Genomic DNA, 24218 nt, shown 5'->3' on the forward strand with positions numbered 1-24218 from the left:
CTTTTTCTCCATTGTGTCCTATTAAAAGTCAAATTCTCGTTTAAATCTAATAAAGAAAGGTCATTCCTAATATTTTCTAACTAAGTCTTTTTAGGTCTACCCCTACCTTTCTTAACATAAATCAAATCTAATACCTCTACTCTCCTAACCGGGTCATCGCAAGGCCGCCGTTTTATGTGACAAAACCATTTAAGGCGACTTTCTCTAATCTTATCTTCTACTGGAGCTACTCCAACATTTTCACGTATATGCTCATTTCGTATCCTATCTCTAAGGGTAAAGCCACTCATCCACCTGAGCATCCTCATCTCTACCACACTTAACTTAGTATTATGCTTCTCTTTTAAAGGCCAACATTCGGCACCATAAAGCATTGCAGGCCTCACTACCATCTTATAGAATTTTCCCTTAAGTTTGAGGGGTACATTTCTATCACATAACAAGCCCGATGCATTCCTCCACTTCAACCATCCAACTTGAATTCTGCTGATAATCTTGAATTTAATTTTGAAAGTTGCTAATTAAGATTTGCATCGAAATTCATGCTGAATCAATTCTATTTATATTAAGATGATCAATATTGTAATTATATTTATTGATTAATTTCTTAATTCATATGATTAAATAAATATAATTTTATAATTTACAATATTTATATTTATTTTTAAATTAATAAACGTTTCCCAAAATAAAAAATAAAAAAGAAGAAGCCAAAACCATTCTTTTCTTCATCCGCCTTCCCTCGCTCGCCGTCATCGTTAATTCCGTCAGCGGCCTTTCTGGTTTGGATCCACCACCAATCCTCGTACACATTCACGACAACAATCTGCAAAACATCGTCACTCTTCAGATCCAAGCTTCGTTCCTCACATCACATGGCCTTCGGCGATGATGATACCCCCTCACTGCCCCTCAATGAAGACAAGGATCCCTCCGCCAGTCCATCAAACCCAACGCGATCCCTCCCAACAGAAGCCGACGGCGCAGCGTCAATCGAAAGCATCACTCACAAAATCCAAGAATCCCTCTCCGTGAGCAAGCGGCACCGCTTCTGGGAGACCCAACCGGTCGGCCAATTCAAAGATCTCGGCGACGCCTCGCTCCCCGAGGGCCCGATCGAGCAGCCGATCACCTTATCGGACGTAAGACCAGATACCTACACCCTCCCTGCCCTCTACGAGTGGTCTACCTGCGACGTCGACAACGATGCCACGGCCGCCGAGGTCTACACCCTCCTTGCTAACAACTACGTTGAAGACGATGACAACATGTTTCGCTTTAACTACTCGAAGGAATTCCTTCGCTGGGCTCTCCGCCCTCCTGGCTACTTCAAGGCTTGGCACATTGGTGTTCGCGTCAAGGCGAACAAAAAGCTAGTAGCTTTCATTACCGGCGTTCCTGCTAGGATTCGTGCTGGAAACGAGGTGGTGCGAATGGCAGAGGTAAACTTCCTCTGCGTCCACAAGAAGCTGAGATCCAAGCGGCTTGCCCCTGTTCTCATCAAGGAGGTCACCCGCCGTGTCCATCGCGAGGATATGTGGCAGGCGGCGTACACGGCCGGCGTTGTCCTCCCGACGCCAATAGCCACATGCCAATATTGGCATCGGTCCCTTAACCCAAAGAAGCTCATTGATGTGGGGTTCTCCCGTCTTGGCGCGAGGATGACCATGAGCCGTACCATCCGGCTCTACAAGCTTCCGCCTTTGCCAGCCACCCCTGGGTTTAGGAATATGGAGTTCCGTGATGTGCCGGCGGTAACGGCGCTGCTCCGGGATTACCTGTCCAGGTTTGTAGTTGCGCCAGATTTGGATGAGAAGGACGTTGAACACTGGCTACTGCCAAGGGAGGATGTGGTGGATAGCTTTTTGGTTGAGAGCCCTGATAGTCACGAAATCACTGATTTCTGTAGCTTTTATACACTTCCATCTTTAATACTCAATAATGCAACTTACTCGAACTTGAAGGCGGCATATTCTTTCTACAACGTGGCTACAAAGACACCTCTTTTGCAGCTGATGAATGATGCACTCATCGTTGCGAAGCAGAAGGGTTATGATGTCTTTAATGCATTGGATGTTATGGAGAATGAGTCCTTCCTGAAGGACCTGAAGTTTGGGCCAGGAGATGGGATGCTTCACTACTATCTGTACAATTACCGTCTTAAACATGCTTTGAAGCCTTCTGAACTTGGGCTAGTTCTTTTGTAGACTCTGACGTGCAACTCATGTTTTTAATGGTAAATTATTACTTGATTTTTTTTTTGCCGTGTTTTGTTTTCAATGAACACTGCATTTCTTGCCATTCTGTCCTGTTTTTTGTGCGTCAAGATAGTTTTCTATGAAATTATGAGGCTTAACTATTCTAGTTATGTTTTATGTTATTTGATAGGTTAAGTACTTGCAGGATGTAAAAATATTTTTGTCTGCTTATCATGATAATCTGTTGGCCATAATATCTAATATTGAACTTCTTATTGTTTGTTTATGCCTTTACATACCCTTAGACATTGTTTAGCTAATATTAGGATTTAGGACAACAACAACAACATCAAGATTTTGTCCCACTACGTGGGGTCGGCTACATGAATCCTTTTTCTCCATTGGGTCTGTTAAAAATCAAATTCTCATTTAAATCTAATAAAGAAAAACTATTTCTAATATTTTCTAGCAAAGTATTTTTAGGTCTACCTCTACCTTTCTTAACCTAAGTCAAATGTAATACCTCAACTTTCAAGCCCTCCGTTTAATGTGACCAAACCATTTAAGGCGACTCTCTCTAATCTTATCTTCCACCGGAGCTACTCCAACCTTTTCACATATATGCTCATTTCGTATACTATCTCTAAGGGTCAAGCCACTCATCCACCTAAGCATCCTCATCTCTGCAACACTTAACTTAATATTATGCTTCTCTTTTAATGGCCAACATTCAACACCATAAAGCATTGCAGGTCTCACCACCATCTTATAAAATTTTCCCTTAAGTTTGAGGGGGACTTTTCTATTGCACAATAAGCTCGATGCATTCCTCCACTTCAACCATCCAACTTGAATTCTGTTGATAATATCCCCATCAATTTCACCATCACTCTGAACAATAGATCTAAGATATCTAAAACGTGTACTCTTATTAATGACTTGATCGCCCAAAGTTACAATCCCCTCACTAGGTCTATTACTACTAAAATTACACTCCATATATTCAGTTTTAGATCTACTCAAGCGAAAATCTTTAGACTCTAAAGTTGACCTCCATAATTCAAGTTTACTTTCAACTCCCTCTCTAGTCTTATCAACAAGAAGAATATCATCAGTAAAAAGCATACACCAAGGTACATCCTTTTGCAAATGTCTAGTGAGAACATCTATGACTAAAACAAAAAGATATGGATTTCAGGCTGATCCTTGATGTAATCCAATCGAAATAGGAAAATACTTGGTCAAACCACCTTGTGTTTGAACACAAGTAATAGTTCCTCTATACATATCTTTAATGATTTGAATATAAGCATTATTAACTCCTTTCTTTTCAAGAACTCTCCATAGCACTTCTCTTGAAACTTTATCATATGCTTTCTCTAAATCAATAAATATCATATGTAGTTCCTCCTTATTCTCTCTATATTTCTCCATCAAACCTCTCAATAAATATATGACTTCAATAGTAGACTTATCCGGCATGAATCCAAATTGCTTTTGAGAAACATTTGTATCATGCTGCAACCTACACTCTATAACTCGCTCCCATGGTTTTAAAGTATGACACATTAACTTAATTCCTCTATAATTCATACTCTTGTGCATCACCTTTATTCTTAAAAATAAGAATTAACACACTCATTTTCCACTGATTTGGCATCTTTTTAGTTTTTAAAACTATATTAAAAAGTCTAGTAAGTCAAAAAATTCCTTCATCTCCTAAGTATTTCCACATCTCTATTAGAATATCATCAGGTCCAACAGTTTTTCCACACTTCATTTTCTCTAAAGCCTCTATAACTTCGGTTTTACTTATACGCCGATAAAAATAAAAATATTTATTTCCATTTAGGGTGATAAAATCACTAAAGTCAATCGTATTTTCACATTCTTCATTAAAAAGTTTAGCAAAATATCTCATTCATCTTTGTTGAATATCATCTTCTAAGAAAAATATTTTTTGATCTTCATCCTTAATACACTTCACTTAAACTAAATCCTTACTACTATTTTTTTGTTTGGCTAACTTATACATATATCTTTCTCCCTCCTTAGTATATTATCTATTATATAAATTATTAAAAGCTAAGCTCTTTGCATCGCAAATAGCTTTCTTAGATTCATTACGAGTCTCTTTATAGTTTTCCCAATTATCAGAATTTTTACATCTAAACTAATTTTTATAACAAATCTTATTATTTTTTATATTTTCTTGCATATTTGGATTTCACTACCAACTATTTTTACTATTAGGAGCTTTTTCCTTCGAAACTTCAATAACATCTTTTGCAATATTCTTAATATCACAAGACAAATTTTTCCACATAATATTGGCATCCTCATGCACAGAAAAAATCTTAAGAATTAAAATCTTACTCTCAAAAATATTTTTATTAATATTCTTTAAATGCCCCCATATAATCTTAGAAAATCGTTTTATTTTATTATTTTATTTTTTGTCACTTTATCTTAAAGTCCAAAATTAATAATCGAAGTTGGGTACATAAATTTTTACTCAGAATAATTTTACAATCTTTGCAATCTTAACGATCTAATTTTCTTATATAAAAATAAATAAATCTGCGTTTTGCTATATCCATTTTTATAAGTGATAAGATGTTCATCTCTTTTCTTAAATAATGTATTAGCTATTAAGAAATCATAAGTTAAAAAAAATCTAATATAGTCTTACCATCTTCATTTGTCGTTCCAAACCCATTACGACTATGAATGCTTTTAAAATCATCTACTTCTTTACCAACATGTTCATTTAAATATCCTCTAATAAAAACTCTTTGTTCATTAGGTATATTTTGTATTAATTCTTCTAATTCATTCCAAAATTTTAATTTTGAACTCATATCCAAACCTACTTGAGGAGCATAAACACTTATAATATTAACAATCTTAACATCAACAACAATCTTTAAAACTATAATTCTATCTCCAATTCTGTTAATTTTTATAACATTATCCTTCAAACTTTTATCTATGATGACATCTACATAATTTCTAATACGACGCCTACCCGAATACCATAGTTTATATCCTAAATTATTAATCTCTTTAGCTTTCTCTCTAACCCATTTAGTTTTTTGAATGCACATAATATTTATCTTCTTATGAATCATAGTATCAATTAATTCTATTAATTTCCCTGTAAGTGAGCATATATTCTAAGTTTTTATCTTAATTTTAGTTTCATAGATTAGCTTCTTTGCCCACATTTGTCATTGCCTTTCCTATTTATCACTGCACCCGGACGTCGGTGCAGCTGCCCTTGCACACTTGTCATTGTATTCAGGCCATATAACGCGTCGCTTCCAGGGGACATCCTAACATTGACACAATTTTTTAAAGGATTCATGTCATGATTATTCGACAAGTTTTACGCTGGCTGTCGACTACCTAACGCAACCCTCCACTTTTCTCATACAGGACTTGGGACCGGCAACGACAGTGTTATATTAGGATTTAGTAAAATCATATAATTCTAAATTTAGTAAATCTTAAGGGTGTTAAATTTTGGAAATTGTTTGGTATATAGCTATTAAATTCGATTAAATTTTGATAAACTATTTGGCTGTTTATTTCAGGGTTTATGATTTAATTGAATATGAAATTTAGCTGAGAACTTAAAAAAATGCTAGAATTGGTGTTAAGCTTGAGTATAGTGAGTTATAATATAATTAACATATTACATAGAATTTTGAATGTATTAGTAGTTTATTAGAATTTATATTGTTAATTAAGATATTAATCCACTCATGTGTATTCATTGAAGTTCATGTGGTGTGGAAGAAAATACTACATGATAGGAGATGTGTCTTTGAAGTTGAGATGGTGGTTAGATTTAAAGTCGAGAGAGATGTTAGAGGCGGAGTAGGACTTCATGTCGGATGAGATTTATTGAGAGGTTGTCATTAAGATGCATCGATAGAGAAGAGAGATCGTGAGTCATAAGAGAGCCTAGGTTGAGCAAGAGAGAGACGGAGATGAGAGTGAGATCTTGTTAAATCATGGTTGGGCGAGGATTAACTAAATGCTGCTATTCTCAAAACGGGAGTTGGAATGAGATTTAACATAAGAGTAAGGTATAAGTTCCCCAAAAAACTAATTGGTAGGATTCATCTCAAATCTTGGCTAGATCTTGCTTAAATCTTTGTACCAAATAACCCCTTAATGATGTTCATTGATATTTATTCTCATTAAGAATGTTGAATGGAAGTCTAACTATTTTTTTATGACTAGAATTGAATGAAATTTGATAAAGTTCAATTTAGTACAGGTGGTTGTTTTAATACAGTAACTCGCTAAATGGATTCTTTTTTTGGTTCTCCTCTTACTATGGTTGATATCATAGCTTTGCTATCAACTTAGGTTTAGCTTATGCTTGATCTTGATGAAATGTGATCATTGTTGACGTCCAAATCTGATTTAGTGCGATCAACATGATAGATTTGTAGTGGAGATTGTTGAACTCATGTAATCCATGAAGCTATGTGACAAAGAAGAGGAACTTTCATTGGAGAGGTAGATGGAATTTTATCAAGCTTGGTGTTACATAGCTTGAATGGTGTTGTGATGGACCGGACCGGCCGGTCCATCCTCCATCCGCACCGGCCCACAAGGGGCCGGTTCTCGCCTTTTACAGGCGGAGAAATCGCCCGCCTGGGCGTTCGGCCGAAGGAGAGGGAGGAGGCGGGTGGGCCCAAGGGGGCCACCAAATGTAAGTGAGAGTTTGTTTTGTTTGCCCTAGGGGTAATTAGGGTATTTTGGGGGGTTTCATGTGAGGGTTAAAGGGTAGTTAGGGTTGGTTTGAGAGGGATCTTGTTATGGTGGCTGTTTTAGCTTTCTTCTTCTCTAGGGCTTGGGAGAAAGCTTCTTTTCTCGAATTGAGAGCATTGTATCCGTGGAAACTTGTAAGTCTTTTGATATTTAATTAATCGAAGTGTTTGTGAGTGTTTTAATCCAAGAAATCCTACATTTTTCCACTGTTTTTGGGCTGTTTTTCCTGGATTCCGAATTTTTTGCAACTCAAGTTCCATCATGTTACTTATGGGATCTAACTCATTATCTATTTATTTTGCTTCGGATGGCTTTCTTAGCGTGGGAGATGTCTCCAACTTGTTGGCATTCCTATCTGCCTAAATTAAGCATGCTTTAGTATGCATGGTCTGTAATTTACAATAGATCTTTTTTCTATGCAGATTATGAGTTGCAAAAATGATCTTTGATCTATTGTCTTATCTGCTATCAAATATTGTATTTTGATAGTATATTTATTCAATTTTGAAGATATAACAGTGATGATTGCCGTTATGGGTTATATTGGCCGAGAAATATTGTATTTTATTTCTTAGCTTTTGTTTAGTCTATTTGGTTGGCATAATTTCAATCTTGATTTAGCTTAGTTTAATTCTCACAAAAGTTTGTGGAGATTATGGTGAACCATACTATATCTTCATGTCATTTTGAGTATCAGGGGATTAGTTTTCTTTATCTGCTTTCAAAGTTAAAATAATAATAAAGAGGTTGGGTTTTGGGTTGTGGGCAGTGTGACTTCGGAGTTAGAGTATTCTCTGTCGTGGATTTTCCACCTTTCTGCTGATCAAGTGGTGTTTTTGCATCATTGACACATTGTAGGTCTTTTATGGGTGAGCAATTGGATGTCTTTTGCAGGAATTGTGTGACTTGTACTTATAATGTAAAAGATTTATAATTTCATATTCAAATTGAGTTTAATTGATTGAGGGATTTAAAAATTATTTTGAAAATTAATTTAAATTTCATTTGGGGTTGATTATATGCAAATCTATGTTATGAGGAATTTATGAGTGGTGTGTTGAATGTAATTAAAATTCTTGGGTTGAATAAAATTTCTCGTTCTAGTTCAATATTGTGAGTGTAAATTGTATGTGTGATTTTGTTAAGTGTTGCACAAGTTTGATTACTTGATTTTGAGGAAAGCCATCTTCTTTTTAACTATGCGAGGTTTGATTTTTCTGAAGTAAATTTGTTCCTTGAATTTCTTTCCAATTTCTCACAAAAAATCTTATTTTCTACAATTTCATTATCAAATTGGTTTTAATTGTAGTATTTTTTTTTGTTTTCATTTAAAAAGGAGCAGTTGGAATTGATAACTTGTCATTTGTGAATCCTTAATGTTTTTTTTTTTGCATGAATGCATACTACATATCACATAGTAAATGCATTATGAAATTCTAACTTTGAATTGTTCTACATCACTAGTAATGTAGTGATCAAGTTGGATTGGATTATAATCTCCTAGCCCTGTGAAGTTTGTTCCATCTTACCTAGTTAATTTTATTTCAGGATTTGGTCTTGCATCTCATGCCTAATTAGATTTGATCTGTTGGAACGATGTAAGGCAATTAATTGAGGCATTACATGCCTGGATTATTTGATTAGATTATTCAAAAGGGACTAGTCTTCCATAAAAAGTCGTGAGAGATTGTGTTGTAAGGCAAGCTCCTAAAAAATTCTTCCCTGTCTCTTTTGGTTCACAACACTTCTATTGGCCTCCTTTGATTTCGATATTGTTTAGGATCAAACCTGGCAAAAATAATTTCGTGCATTTACTTCAACTGTTGTTCAATAATTGAGCTCATATAGTACTCTACATTTACTTTGCCTTGCATTGTAAAAGCACATGTTATTAACAGTTCCAACCAAACAACATCGTAAAAGTCAACAGAACATTTCAAAGTTTCCCAAAAATATTGGTAAATGTCAATTCAATATTTGTAGTAAGTAGGAGAAAAATTTTCTAGATTCTTTTTATTGAAGACAGCTTTATTCTGCGCATATTACTTGCAAGCGTTACTCATAGTTTTTATTTCAAGGAACAGAAATGCTTTCCATCTTGATAAATTGATTATGGTTTTGTTTGAGACGGCTTTCTTAATGCTTCTTAAAGCAGCTTTTTAGTAATTTTTGTACTAAAAAGATGCTTTAAGAAGCAATAAGAAGAAAGTCGTTCCAAACAAAGCCTATATCTTCAATATATCTTTTTGCATCTTATATATATGAGTACAGTTGTGCATGGTTATTGTGGACTAACATCATATTGACATAGATATATCATAAAAATGACGAGAAGAAATTTAATAATTTGTTGAACATATATTGTGAATTGAATGAACGGTAAAAGCAGTTCTATTTTAGAAATTGAGTAGCGGTTTGTAGTATAATAAGATTTTCACAATCAGCAGGACACTTTAAGCACTAAGGCACCTCGGAATAGAGAGAACTCTTAGTAGTTGGAAATAGGTCCCTGTTCCACCAGTTCATACGGGACCGGCCTAGGTGGAACAAAGGCGGAAGTTCCACCTCTCCTGTACGTGTCGAATGATCCGCCCACTTCAATGGAGCTGTTTAGGAAGGATTTTTTAGGGAGTTAGGAGGGAATTTTGAATGTAGAGACTGTTTAGAGATTTTCTTTTTTATTGTATGCATTGAATAGTTTGTTTTCCTAGGGTTAGGGCATCTTGAATTTTTCTGAAACTTGAGATATCTTAGGTTTAGGTTTTTGGGCTCTAGCGGCGTCTAGAGATTTGAGAGAGATAGATCCTCCTCTCGAATAGAGGATCAATTGTATCTTGTTGTTTTTCTTAAGATTATTCCAATAAAAACTATTGCTTTTTCTGTTTTTCCTTTGGATTGGTTGATCGTTCTCGCTGTTTTTGTCAAGATCGTTAGGTTTCACTTAGGTTTCACTTAAGATCTCAATTATTTCCTAACAGTCCCACATTGCTTCCTTCAATGTATAAATGATTAAAGCATTTAATGGCAACGGATTTTTGAATAGAATAGCTTCCACCTTCACAAACCGAAGAAGATTCAACTTGTTGAACTAATGTTGTTGTGGCATAAACTTGACAATCATGTCTTGGCACACGAAAGCAAGAAATGCCATTGATGCAGGCAAATAACCAGAGAAGAGTACCTTGTTCATGTCATCATATAGAGTTGAGGCTTATATCTTCCACATTTCTTGCTCCACTCTCGTTGTTAATTCCCAAAATGTTTTGCATATACGAACTTAAAACCTGTAAATGCTGGCAAGCTTATTTGAACATTATATATCCTGTTTTTCCCTTTGCAAACATCTATAGTACAAAAAAGGTGCTTCCTTGCATTGTCTGAAATTATTCTTGTTATGGGCTACTTTGCAGTGCTGGTAAGCTTCAGAACTCGGTTTTTTGTAATTTCTTATATTTATGTTGAAATTCTGTGGAAATGTTTAGCCAAGATAGTGTAATTCTACAGAATCATTTCAGTCTCAACAGCCTCAGAACTTTCATTTTTTGGAATGAGTGTCAAGAGACAAATTGGATGTAGGAGGGTGAATACGATGACACAAATTTGATTTGGGCATGGTTAAGTATGGGTACTTGTTAATAACATTTAAAATTTGTATCAGCTAAATTAACGATGTCAGAATTTAGCGATCTTGGGCTCGTTGGATTCGTCTCGCCGAGCCGCTCAATTCGACTATAAGTATGTCATATTTGGGTATTATTTCGTCATTCAATTAATGCTTTGAACCTTCTGAATACGCTTTGGACCTTTGATTTGGATCCATTCCGGCTCGGAGCAGTCCGATTTTGATGTCGTTGGGTTCGTCTCTTTGAGATATTCATTTTAACTATAAGTTTGTTGAAATCGGAGTTCAGATCATACCAAATTTAATTTCAAAAGTTTTCAACTTGTATGTGTTTTGAGATTAATGATTGATCAAGTCGATTTTTGGTGACAGATCACTCCTAAATAGCAGCTTATTTCTATAAATTTAGGATTGCATATCAAGAGCAAACTGAATGCACGGACACAGAATAGATTGATCATTTAAACTCAGAACGGCAATAGGAGCAACAATATTTAGATCCAGCGTTGCATTCATGAAAACCAACAAACCAATGCAGAAGCTCGGTATTTGCACAAGAAATAAGAATTTGGTTTTTAGGGAGATAGGTATGCGTAACGATAGGGCTGCAAGCGAACCAAGCGTTCGACGAGCTACTCGATGCTTGGTTTGAGTAAAACTCGTTGTGATCGTTTAACTAACTAAACAAATAAATTTGAACAATATTTTAAATACTCGATCTTTAAATAAACAAGCATGAACATTAATGTGTTCGGTTCATTTATGTTCACGGACAACATCATTTGAAGTTCGTGAACAAGCTCGACATTAAGCTCGATAAAAGCTTGAATGGAGATAAATGCAACATGTAAGCTTCATTTAAGAATATATCCATATAGATTAATCATATTTTTATTTTAAATTGACAACTGCTTTTATTATAAATTTAATTTTCTGAACAAAAGACATTTCACATTTGTACATGTTTGCTAGATTGTTTGTTTAGGATGTTCATGAACAAATTTAATGTTTGTTTGTTCAATAGATTGTTTGTTAAATATGTTCACAAACATAGCTTGTTAAGACTTCTTTGTTTAAAGCTCGATAAGCATTAAACAAACCGAACCTGAACCGAACACGAATCAAACATGAACACCCTTAAATTAAACGAACCAAACATGAACACAAACAATAAAGCTTGAATCAAACACGAACTGAACTTGAACAAGCTAATGATAAACAAACCCAAACATGAACACTCACATACTCGGCTCGGCTCGGCTCGGCTCGGTTCGTTTGCAGCCCTACATAACGGGCTGTTTTCTTTCAAGTAAAATGAATATAAAGTATTCCAAATACAAGGATTTATAGAATATTGATGTTTAGTTTGAAATAAATTAAATACAGTGTAAAGTTTTGATTTATTTGGAATTTACTCTCTAGTTCATTTTTAGTGTATTTCGCATTACTCCGATTTGAGTGATTTCCGAATATATTGAAACTTCATTGCCTATTGTCTGTTGCCACATCTACCGCCATCGCCAGCCGTCGTCGCTGCCACCACCACCACTGACCACCCTTTCTTTGTATTTCATACTGCATTCATTTTACTTCAAAAAAAAAGTAAATCTCCGCATTTATTTTACATTTATCCAAACTCTAAAATATTTCAAATATATTACATTCATTTTTCAACGAATCAAATAAATGCCTACTACACCCCCTTCTTGGTGTAATCCAACCAGCTTCCATTTTCCCACATCAAACCTTCCCAAAACCCTAAATCCTCCATCTGACCCCAATTATCCCACCACCACAAGCACTCCATCAATTATAAGCAAAATCAATAGATCATTGAAAGGGATTTTTGTGACACTTTCCTTCTCCTCTTGAAAATAATTTCAGACATAACTTAAATGTACAGAAACATTGTCCCCACCTGATATTATCCTAATTAATGGAATAACATTATGCCCCACAAATAAATGGACAGATGAACTAACCTTTGCAAATTGCAATATAATTAATTTCAAATGATCTAATCAATGATTAAGCCGTTCATTTTCTTATCCAATGGTAATTACTTATGTTGCTTTAAAATAGAGCCTGCATAAGAAGTCTCTGGGAGATTTTTCTAAGTTTAGTTCATGAAAAGTTATTGGGCTTAAAACTAGAATTGGTTATTGTTGGTCTGCGCTAGTGTTTTTTTAGTATTAATATTGTTCATAATATTATTTTTAGTGCAAAAAAAGGCTAATCTCAATGGCTTCGGTGGAAGAAGAAGATAGAAGGAAAATGAAGATGGAACATATGGGCATGGGATTACAAAGTCCCTGTTAAATGCGAGGGTCAATTATTTTATTCTTAAAGTTTTGGATTAGGTGTCGGTTTGTTTTTTAAAAAATCATGATTGCTATTTTTTTTTTTGCTAAATTTAAAATTATGTCCAAAGTTAAGTTTTTTTTTTTGGACGACTTTCTTAATGTTTTCAAAAGCAGTTTTTTAGGACAAAACTTTCTAATCCAAAAATTTTGATATTGAAAAGCTGTTTTAGAAATCTATAAAGTGAGGATAATTTAAGGCTTCATTTGAGAATTTTTTTTTCTTTTTTACTTTCTAAAGCAATTTTTTGGTATAAAAATTTTAAATTAAAAAAAAGTAAAAAAAAAAAACTTCTTTAAAAACCGTTAAAACGAAGCCTGAGTCATCATATAGTTTTTTCTTTCATTCAATGAGGTGTAGAGGCAGAAATTGGAGTGAACTGGCCAATGTCATAATGAAGAATTTCTTTGTTGGGTGATTGACAATGAACATTGAAACCCCAAAGATGAAAGTTTTTTTTTTGGGGAAATGAAAATTAAAAGTTAGAGACATCCTCACAAGAAAATTATAAATCGACATAGGGATTGGTGACCAATAAGGTGATTTGATTTGAGAAATAATAGATTTTTGGTATCTTTGATGAGCATAGTGAAGGATTCATGCTCATGCTTGAATAAGGGGGGGGGGGGGGGGGGGAGAGGGGGGAAGGGAGGAAAGAGGATAAAGACGAGAGGGGGGGGAGGGAGAGAGAGAGAGAGAGAGAGAGAGAGAGAGAGAGAGAGAGTATTATCCTCTTGGGCGTAAGAGCCTCATAGTTTTGTCTTGTTGGTGTAACTTCTCAGTTGATTATCTATCCCAGAATTACTTCGGGATGAACATGCTTAACTACATAATTTTTTAATGAACTTCCAACAATTACACCAAAAGGCATATCTATGTTTAAGAGTTTAGCTTCTTTTTACTTAGGGTTTCACATTCTCCTCGACTTAAGTAACCGACGTCCTCATCAGCATTCTTATCCCAGAATCATCTACCAAGCATATATAATTCAAGAGGCGAGCCCTATAAGTTCAAGTGGTGGCTCTCATCACGTAACACTTTGTCTCATACAAGGTTCAAGATGTGGCTCTCATGACGTACATTTTATCTTGTATGACACTTAGTTCATATATTCTTACTAGCGTATTGTTTTGATACCAGTTGAAAAATTACATGTCTTTCATTTTAACAATTTAACTAAAACTTATTAATAAACAGCGGAAAGAAGCATGATTGTATTTTTGTCTTATTCAGAGTCTCATATCATAGGATTCTTATCCTTTTTTGAAAACAAATAAAATCACATAATTAACATATAGCCTAACAAGTATGAATATCATTCACAGATACTCGACATGTGTTTTCATGTATGACACATTATATTACTTTATAGACTTCAGTTGATTTCCTTATATATTGACATATTCTTACACTTATTGAGACACTTTTGTTTTACTGATCATATTGATTTCTACTGATATATTGATATTGATTACTGATTTCACACCAATGATTTTTGATTTTATATTGATTGAGATGAGTATGCATATTGATATTATTATCTTACATTGGAAGCTTTGGTAGTTTTGATTATCTATTGGGCTTTGTAAGCTCATTATGTGAATTTAATTGATTTCAAATTTAGAAATGGAGTAGCTGAGTGAGATTGATCAGAGTCAGATTTGCATGATTGGTTATTATCTTATATTTTACTATTTTGTTTTATCTTTTTGTAATTAGAAGGGTCGTAATAGATGAATATTATAAGTTGAATTTTTTATTATTTTATATGGATTTTGAATAGTAATGTATATATTGATGCTTTTGATGGTTGAATTGTTATAAAATGAAATTAGCGGCTATGGTAGATTAATTAAAAGATAAAAAAGATGTAATTCTTTCCATTTAGATTAGGGGACATCACATTATAAGTGGACTGTTATTAAGTGCGGAGTTTAATTTCTATAAACCACTTTAATCCTAAAAGTTTTGGATAATATTTGATTTTATTTTTTTAGATTTGTGGCTATCTAACTTAAGATCTTATTTACATATAAACCTTTATACAATTACACCACATGTACTATATGAAATGAGAATAAGTGGCTGCAAGATATATCTTCTTCTTCAATTAGAGTATATAGGCATATGTCAGAGATATGGTCAATATATTGATTAGAGGTTGGTAGTTATATTGACTGATGTTATACAATAATTTCTTTATTTGGTGATTAAAAACAATCATAAAATACATAAAAAAATAATATTAAGCATACTTTACATATATAATTAAATAAGAAAATAAGAAAAAAAATAAAAAAAATTAACCTAATTAAATAACATAAAATTATAGATGAATTTTGTATGTCTGAAAATAATTTTTGAATCATTTTAATCAATTTGTCATGTGTTTATCATCCTTGAGGTTATTTGGAGTCTTCATGATCTTAAATTGAATCATAAAGTCTTGAACATTTAAGAACATCTTTAAAGTATATCATTTCTTTATTTGCATAATGGATTCCCTTTATCATTTTGATTGTTTTTGCAAAATAATGAACACTAAAATATATATTTAGGCTTCATTTGGAATGATTTTTTTACTACTTTTTAAAACACCTGTTTAGTATAATAATTTTAATTTTTAAACTAAAAAATTGTTTTAAAAAGTAGTAAAAAAGCCGTTCCTATTGAAACCTTAGTTAATTAGCAGACCACATGACATAAGACTTATTATCACCCGTTCGAATAATAAAAAACAAACGAGCTTATACTCAAAAATAGACATCCTTCAACAAGCTTAGACGACAAGTGCAAAGCATGTCTTCAAACCCATGACCAATAGCCTAGCTTCTATTCAAGATTATAGTGAAGTTCTCAATATCTATCACCACAATTCATATAGATTCACATTTCAATCACTTAAATTATAGATATTCATACAACTAATTTTTTTTTAATGCAGATTATGTATATCATTAAGCGATTTAACACCAATCAACAATTTAATAAAATATAAGTGAATGCCAATTATTTATGTAGATATAATCATTCATTTAATAAGAAAGACATAATAAAAAATAAAAATATTCTTTCAATACTTAGGCTTCATTTGGAACAACATTCTTACTACGTTCTAACATAATTTTTTAGTACAAAAATTTTTAAACGAAGCCTTATTCTCTATGCACTTAACCAATGAAGACTCCATGAGTATTGGTACACAAATCATTTTGAGAAAAGGAAATGCATGACGTACTAACATAAAATCTTTGAAGGATTTGCATATGTAGCACTCAAAATTATATCATTTACATATTTAACCTTTAAACTTCGCTATTTACACAATATATCAATATATTAACTTCCGTTAACACCCTCATGAAATCCTTGTATATGTTACTGGATGTTGAAAAGAAGAGGAAGTCATTGTGGAATTTTGTTGGGACTAACAATAACTGAACGACAATGCACGAACGAGGATTTGAGCAAGTTGCAACAAGTTGCTCTAGATGGATCAGCATCGAGTGAAAGACAGACAAAAAGGGGAATGAGATTCATGAATCCGATGAGAATGAATGTGCCCTAACAAACCAACAAGGAAGTCATGACAGATAGTATGCAAAGAACGATGGGACTGACGAAAAAGTTGTGATGGATGATTCACTTCATAGATAATATGCAAATGTGGATGAAGAAATGGGCGATGTATGAAGGAGAATAATGATTAGGGCAATAGGATCGAGTGGTGTAATGATGAGATTAAAATAAAAGCCATTTTTTAATTTAAAAATTTAAGTGCCATATATATAATCATATAAATATTAAATGTATAAAGGAGATACTTTTTAAGGGGATTTACATACATATCCCTTTATTTCATGCTATTTACATATCTAACACTCAAAATATTAATATTATATGTCTATCACCCATATACAAATTTAATTTAATATTAAATGTATCACTCATATATTTCATTCCTATGCATTATATTTATTCTATAGGTGATAATTATATAAAATTAATATTTTAAATATTAGATATATAAATAATATAAAATAAAGTGATATATAAATATAAATGCCCCAAAATTTTAATGATAGGTAGTTAAAATCTTTCCTCTTATCGATTTGTCCCTTGCACGAAACAGTGCATTTCGAAGGGGGTAAAGTTTTGCAACAAAAGCCCAGCTCCAAGATTGCTGGCTCGCTTAAGGCAAACGTCTCCTCCTTTGCCCATGTATCTTCTCCCGATATCTCTCCTCCTTCGGCATTCTATTCGAGCCGAACCCTAGCCCGGAAAATAGGGCAAGCATCTGCCCCCTTTCGCGATTCTCGGATTGTTCGATCTCCCATCTTTTGGTTTAGTTTATCGGCTAATCGACCAATCTATTCGAATCCACGGACGATTTACTGGGACGATGATTGGTGACCTGAATCCTAGTGGTCGTACCTTAGCTTTCTCGGTTTATTGTCAGAAACGATAAGGCTAGAGCTTTTTCGTCGTGGGAGGAGTTTCTCTGTTGACTTAAGGCTTGGATTTGGCGGTGAAGATTGGGGTTTCTGATGGAGCCTCGTGTAGCCAACAAGTTTCGCCTCGGCCGCAAGATCGGAAGCGGCTCTTTTGGGGAGATCTACTTGGGTATTTATAATTGTCTTCTTTGAAATGCTGTTAGATGATGTTTGAGAAATTATGTTTTTATCTGGCCTTTTGATTGCTGCGGCATTTTTCTTTCTTTCAGGTACTAATGTGCAAACGAACGAAGAGGTTGCTATTAAGCTGGTGGGTTGGTTGGTTCAAAATGACATTTTGGCTGCTCGCAATGTTTTGTATTATTGTCTTGCTTAGTCTTATGTACATTTTCTTCCACTGTTGGATGAGATTAAGCACGGAGAGCCATTTCAACCTTCATTGTTTAAAATTTATGCATTCCCTGGCTCGTGGAACTTTATGCAGCTTTTGTTATATAATTTGTTTGACAAAGCAGCAGTTGGCTAGGCATAGGTAGCCATTAATTGTAAATTAGGTTTTTATGAGCATGAAAATGCTGATAATGTCGTTTATCTCCTAGGCGCTGTAGTCCATTTCCGTTGATAAGAACTGCCGTATCCTGTATAAGGGGCTGGTTCAATGAGTTTATTAGCCAGCCAAGAACTTGAATTTCATTTCTATATATTTTAAGCATGCTGTTAGCCCAGCTTCCTTAAGCATTTTTATTTTTTTAAAATACATGCCCTTTAAGTTTCTTTGAAGAATACTAACTTATTAGTGATTTTCTTTAAGGATTCAGGTCACTTCTTCCTTATATGTTTCCCATGATTATAATACTTCTTTAAAAAAATTTATGTCTGGCAGAATCTTGTTAGGAATTTTTTTTTTGTTCTGGAGGTTTAGAATCCTGGTGTGTCAGTTAATTGAGAAATTTTTTGCTGGCCAGGCTCTTCCTTTAGTATATTCTCAGGCCATTGTTCTGATATTCTGTAACCAGTTTAGTCAGAAGATAATGACTATCTTCGTTTCCTAACTGAATCTTCTTGTGACATTTTGATCACTGCTTTGCAATGTGTATTTTACTTTTATGTGCGTTGCCATTTTTGTGATTAGCATAATTAGCACTTAGGAAAGAAGAAAAATGCACTCATAACTTCAACCAGCTTAAGTAATTTGAGAAAAATGAAAGGAAGTTAGAGCTGTGATTTTACCTTTATTACTGAAAGGTGTTTCTGCAATATGATTGGTCTATTGCAAATCAACTATGCTCCTTTCTCCTTCTAGCATTGGGAACTTAGTACTCGTTCTTCCAATTATTAATAAATAACCATTATTGGATAGTTATCCTCACTGAATTAGGTTAGCGAAAGATTGACTAGGAAAATTTTAAACGATACTTTTGAAAGGATATGGTCATCATCTAAGTTTTGGTTGTGGCCAAAATTATTGGATTTTACATCTTTTTGTCTCAGGAAAATGTCAAGACCAAGCATCCCCAACTGTTATATGAGTCAAAACTGTATAGGATTTTGCAAGGAGGAAGTAAGTGTTATGTTTTCTATCTGTCTTTTAGATGCTTGAGTCCTATGGTGCTGAAATTTTCATCTAATTTTGGTAGCGGGAATTCCGAATGTAAGATGGTTTGGTGTAGAAGGTGACTACAATGTGCTTGTGATGGACTTATTGGGACCAAGCCTTGAAGACCTTTTTAACTTCTGTAGCAGAAAGCTTTCTTTGAAGTCTGTTCTTATGCTTGCAGATCAGATGGTATTTATTTACCACATGCTTACTATGCTTTTTTTTTTCCTTTTATGGTGCTTTTAAGATGGCTTATTCTAATAGTACTTGTTGACACTTTGTTAGATCAATAGAGTGGAATATGTACATGGAAAATCTTTTCTGCATCGAGACATAAAACCAGATAATTTTCTAATGGGTTTGGGTAGACGTGCTAATCAGGTACCTAACAAGTTGGCCTCCTACATTTCCTTAATTCAGCACTTGTCATTTATCTCACTCATTTCTTTTTTCAACTGCATTTCATTTAGGTTTACATTATTGATTTTGGTCTTGCTAAAAAGTACAGGGATTCTTCAACTCACCAGCACATTCCGTACAGGTAAGAAATTAAATATATTTAAACACGTTTTGCAAATGTTTTTATGCATATAATTAATAAAAGTGGTGATTTACATGGCTTCATATGCCGTTTGTTTTTAAATGAACTTTACAGATATCTATGTAGACACTAATGATTTGTTTTCATTGGATATATAGTGCAATTGTTTTTGTCTAGCTTGCATATATTTATTTCATTCCTTATGGAGTGTTATCAGCTAGAAATCGGTAGGATGTTTGTTTCGGTTGAACATAAGTGTTTGAGTTTGTTATGTTGAATGCGTTTACAACAACAACAACATCAAGCCTTTTTCCCACTATGTGGGGTCGGCTACATGTATCCTTTTTCTTCATTATGTCCTGTCAAAAGTCAAATTCTCGTTTAAATCTAATAAGAAAAGATCATTTCTAATATTCTCTAACCAAGTCTTTTTAGGTCTACCTCTACCATTCTTAACATAAGTCAAATCTAATACCTTTACTTTCCTAACCGGGTCATCGGAAGGCCGCCATTTTATGTGGCCAAACCATCTAAGGTGACTCTCTCTAATCTTATCTTCCACTGGTGCTACACCAACCTTTTCACGAATATGCTCATTTCGTATCCTATCTCTAAGAGTAAAGCCACTCATCCACCTGAAGATCCTCATCTCTAGAACACTTAACTTAGTGTTATGCTTCTCTTTTAATGGCCAACATTCGACACCATAAAGCATTGCAGGTTTCACCACCATCTTATAGAATTTTCCCTTAAGTTTGAGGGGGACTTTTCTATCACACAACAAGCTCGATGCATTCCTCCACGTCAACCATCCAACTTGAATTCTGTTGATAATATCCCCATCTATTTCACCATCACTCTGAACAATAGATCCAAGATATCTAGAACATGTACTCTTATTAATGACTTGGTCGCCCAAAATCACAATTTCATCGCTAGGTCAATTACTATTAAAATTACACTCCATATGTTCAGTTTTTGATCTACTCAAGTGAAAACCTTTAGACTCTAAACTTGACCTCCATAATTCAAGTTTACCTTCAACTTCCTCTCTAGTTTTATCAACAAGAAGAATATCATCAACAAAAAACATACACCAAGGTACACCCTCTTGCAAATGTCTAGTGAGAACATCCATGACTAAAGCAAAAAAATATGGGCTTAAGGTTGATCCTTGATGTAATCCAACCGAAATAGGAAAATACTTGGTCAAACTACCTTGTGTTTGAACACAAGTAATAGCTCCTGCATACATATCTTTATTGATTTGAATATAAGCGTTATTAACTCCTTCCTTTTCAAGAACTCTCCATAGCACTTCTCTTGAAACTTTATCATATCCTTTCTCTAAATCGATAAATATCATATGTAGATCCTCCTTATTCTCTCTATATTGTTCCTTCAAACCTCTCAATAAATGAATGGCTTCCATAGTAGACCTACCCGACATGAATCCAAATTGATTTTGAGAAACATTAGTATCACACTACAACTTACGCTCCATAACTCGCTTCCAAAGTTTTAAAGTATGACAAATTAACTTAATTCCTCTATAATCTACGCAAACTTGTGCATCACCTTTATTGCTAAAAATAGGAATTAAAACACTCATTCTCATCTCATCTCATCTGACATCTTTTTAGTCTTTAAAACAATATTAAAAAAGTTTAGTAAGCCAATAAATTCCTTCATCTTCTAAGCATTTCCACACCTCTATTGGAATATCATTAGGTCCAACAGCTTTTCCCATTTCATTTTCTTCAAAGCCTCTCTAACTTCGGTTTTACTAATATGCCGATAAATACAGATATCTTTACTTTCATTTAGGGTGCTAAGATCACTAAAGTCAATCGTATTTTCACATTTTTCATTAAAACGTTTAGCAAAATATTTCATCCACCTTTGTTGAATATCATTTTCTAAGAAAAGTACTTTTTGATCTGCATCCTTAATACACTTCACTAAATCCTTACTACTATCTCTTTGTTGAATGCGCTTTAATGATTTAAAAGATTTGGTTTCATAGTTTTTTGTTTAGTTATTCCTTCTTGTATTAGTATTTGCCTTAAATTTCTTCATAAATGTGTTATAATATCTAATTCTGACTCCTCTCCATAAATTTGCACATGACTTATGGTCTTGCTGCTCCCGTTGCTTATATGGTTCATGGGTATACAAGTATTACAGTTGTCACCAGTTAAATGACATAATTAGTTGAAATATAGCAACTCATCAGCTGTCGTTCCCAGTATTTCAAAATACCTATAGCTACATAATCTGCATTTTAAGAGTTCGACACTATGGTTCACTCTGGTTGGTAAGTTGATGCTTTCTTGAACGCATGTTAATTTGATGATAGCAGCTACTTGAAGAGAAATTCAGGACATACATTTCACATTGGGTTTCAAAAGTGTGCCATTTAAAGGTGTGTGCTTTGAACTGAATAAACTTCTAAAGATTCCTTGAATGGATTAGAGAAAATTTACCAACTGAAATCCATAACTTGAAGATTTTCATATAAGGATTAAAGCTTAAAAAAAAAAAGGATTAAAGCTAGAACTTGATAAGATATTTGAGTCTTCTGTTATGCCGGTCCAGCATGGACCGGCTCAACCTAGACTGGCCCAGCCGGTCCGGGTTTTCTCCCGGCGGAGACGGGCCAGGGACCAGGCGGAAGGAGGAAAGGGGGCTGGGGTGGGGTCCACTTGAAATTCAAACATGGTTTAAGTGTTTTTGGAGGGAGAAGGAAGGGTAGAGAAGTCCTTTTGCTTTTATTTTGTATTAGATTGTATTAATAGGGAGTTATGAGAGGAATTAGGTTATCATTTTGTTTTTGAAAAGAGTTTTGTGTTCTAGGGTTTCTTGCTTGGGCTCTTGGCGTTGCCGGAGATTGTGGGAGAGTTGTTCTTCCTCTCGAATTGAAGAACATTGTATCTTGCTTTGGGTTTGATCGTCTACTAGTGGAATACAATTGTTGCTATTGTTTTTCCAACGTTCTCTCCCTATTTTCTCAGTTTTTCCACTATTGGTGGCTGTTTTTCTATTGAAAACAGCGGAATATTTGTGTCTTGGCGAAGATCCGATAGGAATCACTTGGAATATTCAAGTGGTACCTATCAAATTGGTATCAGAGCGAAGATCCGGATGGTGGGGGGCTGTTTTCCACTGTTTCGCTGCAGATTTTTGCCTTTCGGAAGGGATCCAGAGACCATTTTTTGGTTCCCATGGCATCTAAACGTGTAGAAGTCTTGGAGACCGAAGTGGGTCAATTTAAGGCGGATCTGGAGGAGAAGATGGCGACGTTGAGTGAGAATATGGAAGGGAAATTCATGGCATTGGAGGAGATGATGAAAAAGTTGTTGGAAGGGCAAGCAAGAGCTGTGCCAGCGGAGGAAAGAGGAGAAGGTAGTGGAAGCAGGGGTAAGGAGAAGGTGAATCCAGAAGAGGAAGAGGAGGTGGAACTGCTTAACAGCAACGGGAGGATGCCACCTCGGGAGTCCATCAGGCGAGAAGAACATGACAGAAGGAGAGACTTCCGGGAAGGAAGAGAAGATGATTGGCGACGTCGGAGGCCCGACCCAGTGGACCGGCCATGGGGGATCCATAACCACCATGGTGGAGCGCGAGGGGAAGATGGCTATCGACGGCCGAGGAGAGATGATGAGCCCCGATATGGAGAGAGAGGAACTTGGGAAGATCCCATTGCCTGGGACAGAGGAGGCCATGGGGGGAATAGGGCATACGGGGTGGACACGAGGGCCAGAAAGCTGAAAATGCCAGTTTTCGAAGAGGGGAATGTGGATGAGTGGATCCACAAGGTGGAGAGGTATTTTGCAGTGAATGGCCTGATGGAGGAGGAGAGATTGATGGCGGCTAGTATGTGCTTGGAAGGGGCGGCTTTTGCCTGGTTCAAGTACATGGATAAGTGGGATCCAGTGAGGACTTGGAGGGACTTCAAGGAAGCTATCAGGGAGAGATTCAGGGGGAGCAGCCCATGGGAGATCTCCGAGCAGTTCTATGCCCTCACTCAGGAGGGAACAGTGGAGGAATACAGAAAGAAATTTGAGAGTCTGGTGGGAGACATGGAGGGCTTATCGAACAGCACGTTGGGGGGAAACTTCATGAAGGGGCTCAAGCCAGAAATTAGAGATGCTGTGAAGGTCATGAGACCGAGAGACCTGAGGGAGGCAATGGAGTTGGCTCAGCTGGTGGAGAACCAGAAGACCAACGCTCGAAGTTGGAGGAACAACCACTCAGGAGGTCCCACCAGGACCACTACCACTTACTTGGCTCCAAAAGGGCCAAGCCCTAGTGTCCCTAGAGAGAGTGGAAAGGAGAAGAGCGGAGTGACTAGAACTGCAGGAAGTTTCAAGAAATTGACTGAGGAGGAGATGCAGGAGAAGAGGGCCAAGGGCCTTTGTTTCAGATGTGAGGAGAAGTTTGTTCCAGGGCATAGATGCAAGGATCGCGCTCTTCGGGCTCTCACCGTCTATATAGACGAGGCGCCTGAAGAGGGTGATGATTCTGATGAGGAGCAGATTGATCCACAGTTGGAGGTAGCCGAGGTATCCCTCAATTCTGTGATGGGATTCAATCCTAGTCATAAGATGAAGGTGAAGGGGAAGATCTTTGGGAGGGAGGTAGTAGTTTTGATCGA

At 35.4% G+C, this 24218-nt stretch overlaps 2 protein-coding genes across 2 annotated transcripts in view; both read left to right on the top strand.

Annotated features, from left to right (window-relative positions):
• The first annotated feature begins 715 nt into the window (after positions 1-715).
• LOC110109528 (glycylpeptide N-tetradecanoyltransferase 1) lies at positions 716-6578 on the top strand. The gene is made up of 2 exons (XM_020840627.2): positions 716-2236; positions 6562-6578. The coding sequence occupies exon 1, from the start codon at positions 876-878 to the stop codon at positions 2205-2207; it is 1332 nt and encodes a 443-aa protein (XP_020696286.1). The 5' UTR covers positions 716-875; the 3' UTR covers positions 2208-2236; positions 6562-6578.
• Positions 6579-17096: 10518 nt separating this feature from the next.
• LOC110109538 (casein kinase 1-like protein 2) overlaps positions 17097-24218 on the top strand; it is a 32836-nt gene continuing 25714 nt past the window's right edge. The window contains exons 1-6 of the mRNA XM_028693804.1: positions 17097-17592; positions 17693-17733; positions 18915-18984; positions 19061-19209; positions 19306-19401; positions 19491-19561. Of these exons, the coding sequence (XP_028549637.1) occupies positions 17517-17592; positions 17693-17733; positions 18915-18984; positions 19061-19209; positions 19306-19401; positions 19491-19561 (503 nt within the window). The 5' untranslated portion in view covers positions 17097-17516. The remainder of the gene's footprint in view (positions 17593-17692; positions 17734-18914; positions 18985-19060; positions 19210-19305; positions 19402-19490; positions 19562-24218) is intronic.

The sequence above is a fragment of the Dendrobium catenatum genome, unplaced genomic scaffold (genome assembly GCF_001605985.2).
Source record: "Dendrobium catenatum unplaced genomic scaffold, ASM160598v2 fragScaff_scaffold_370, whole genome shotgun sequence".
Lineage (NCBI taxonomy): Eukaryota > Viridiplantae > Streptophyta > Magnoliopsida > Asparagales > Orchidaceae > Dendrobium > Dendrobium catenatum.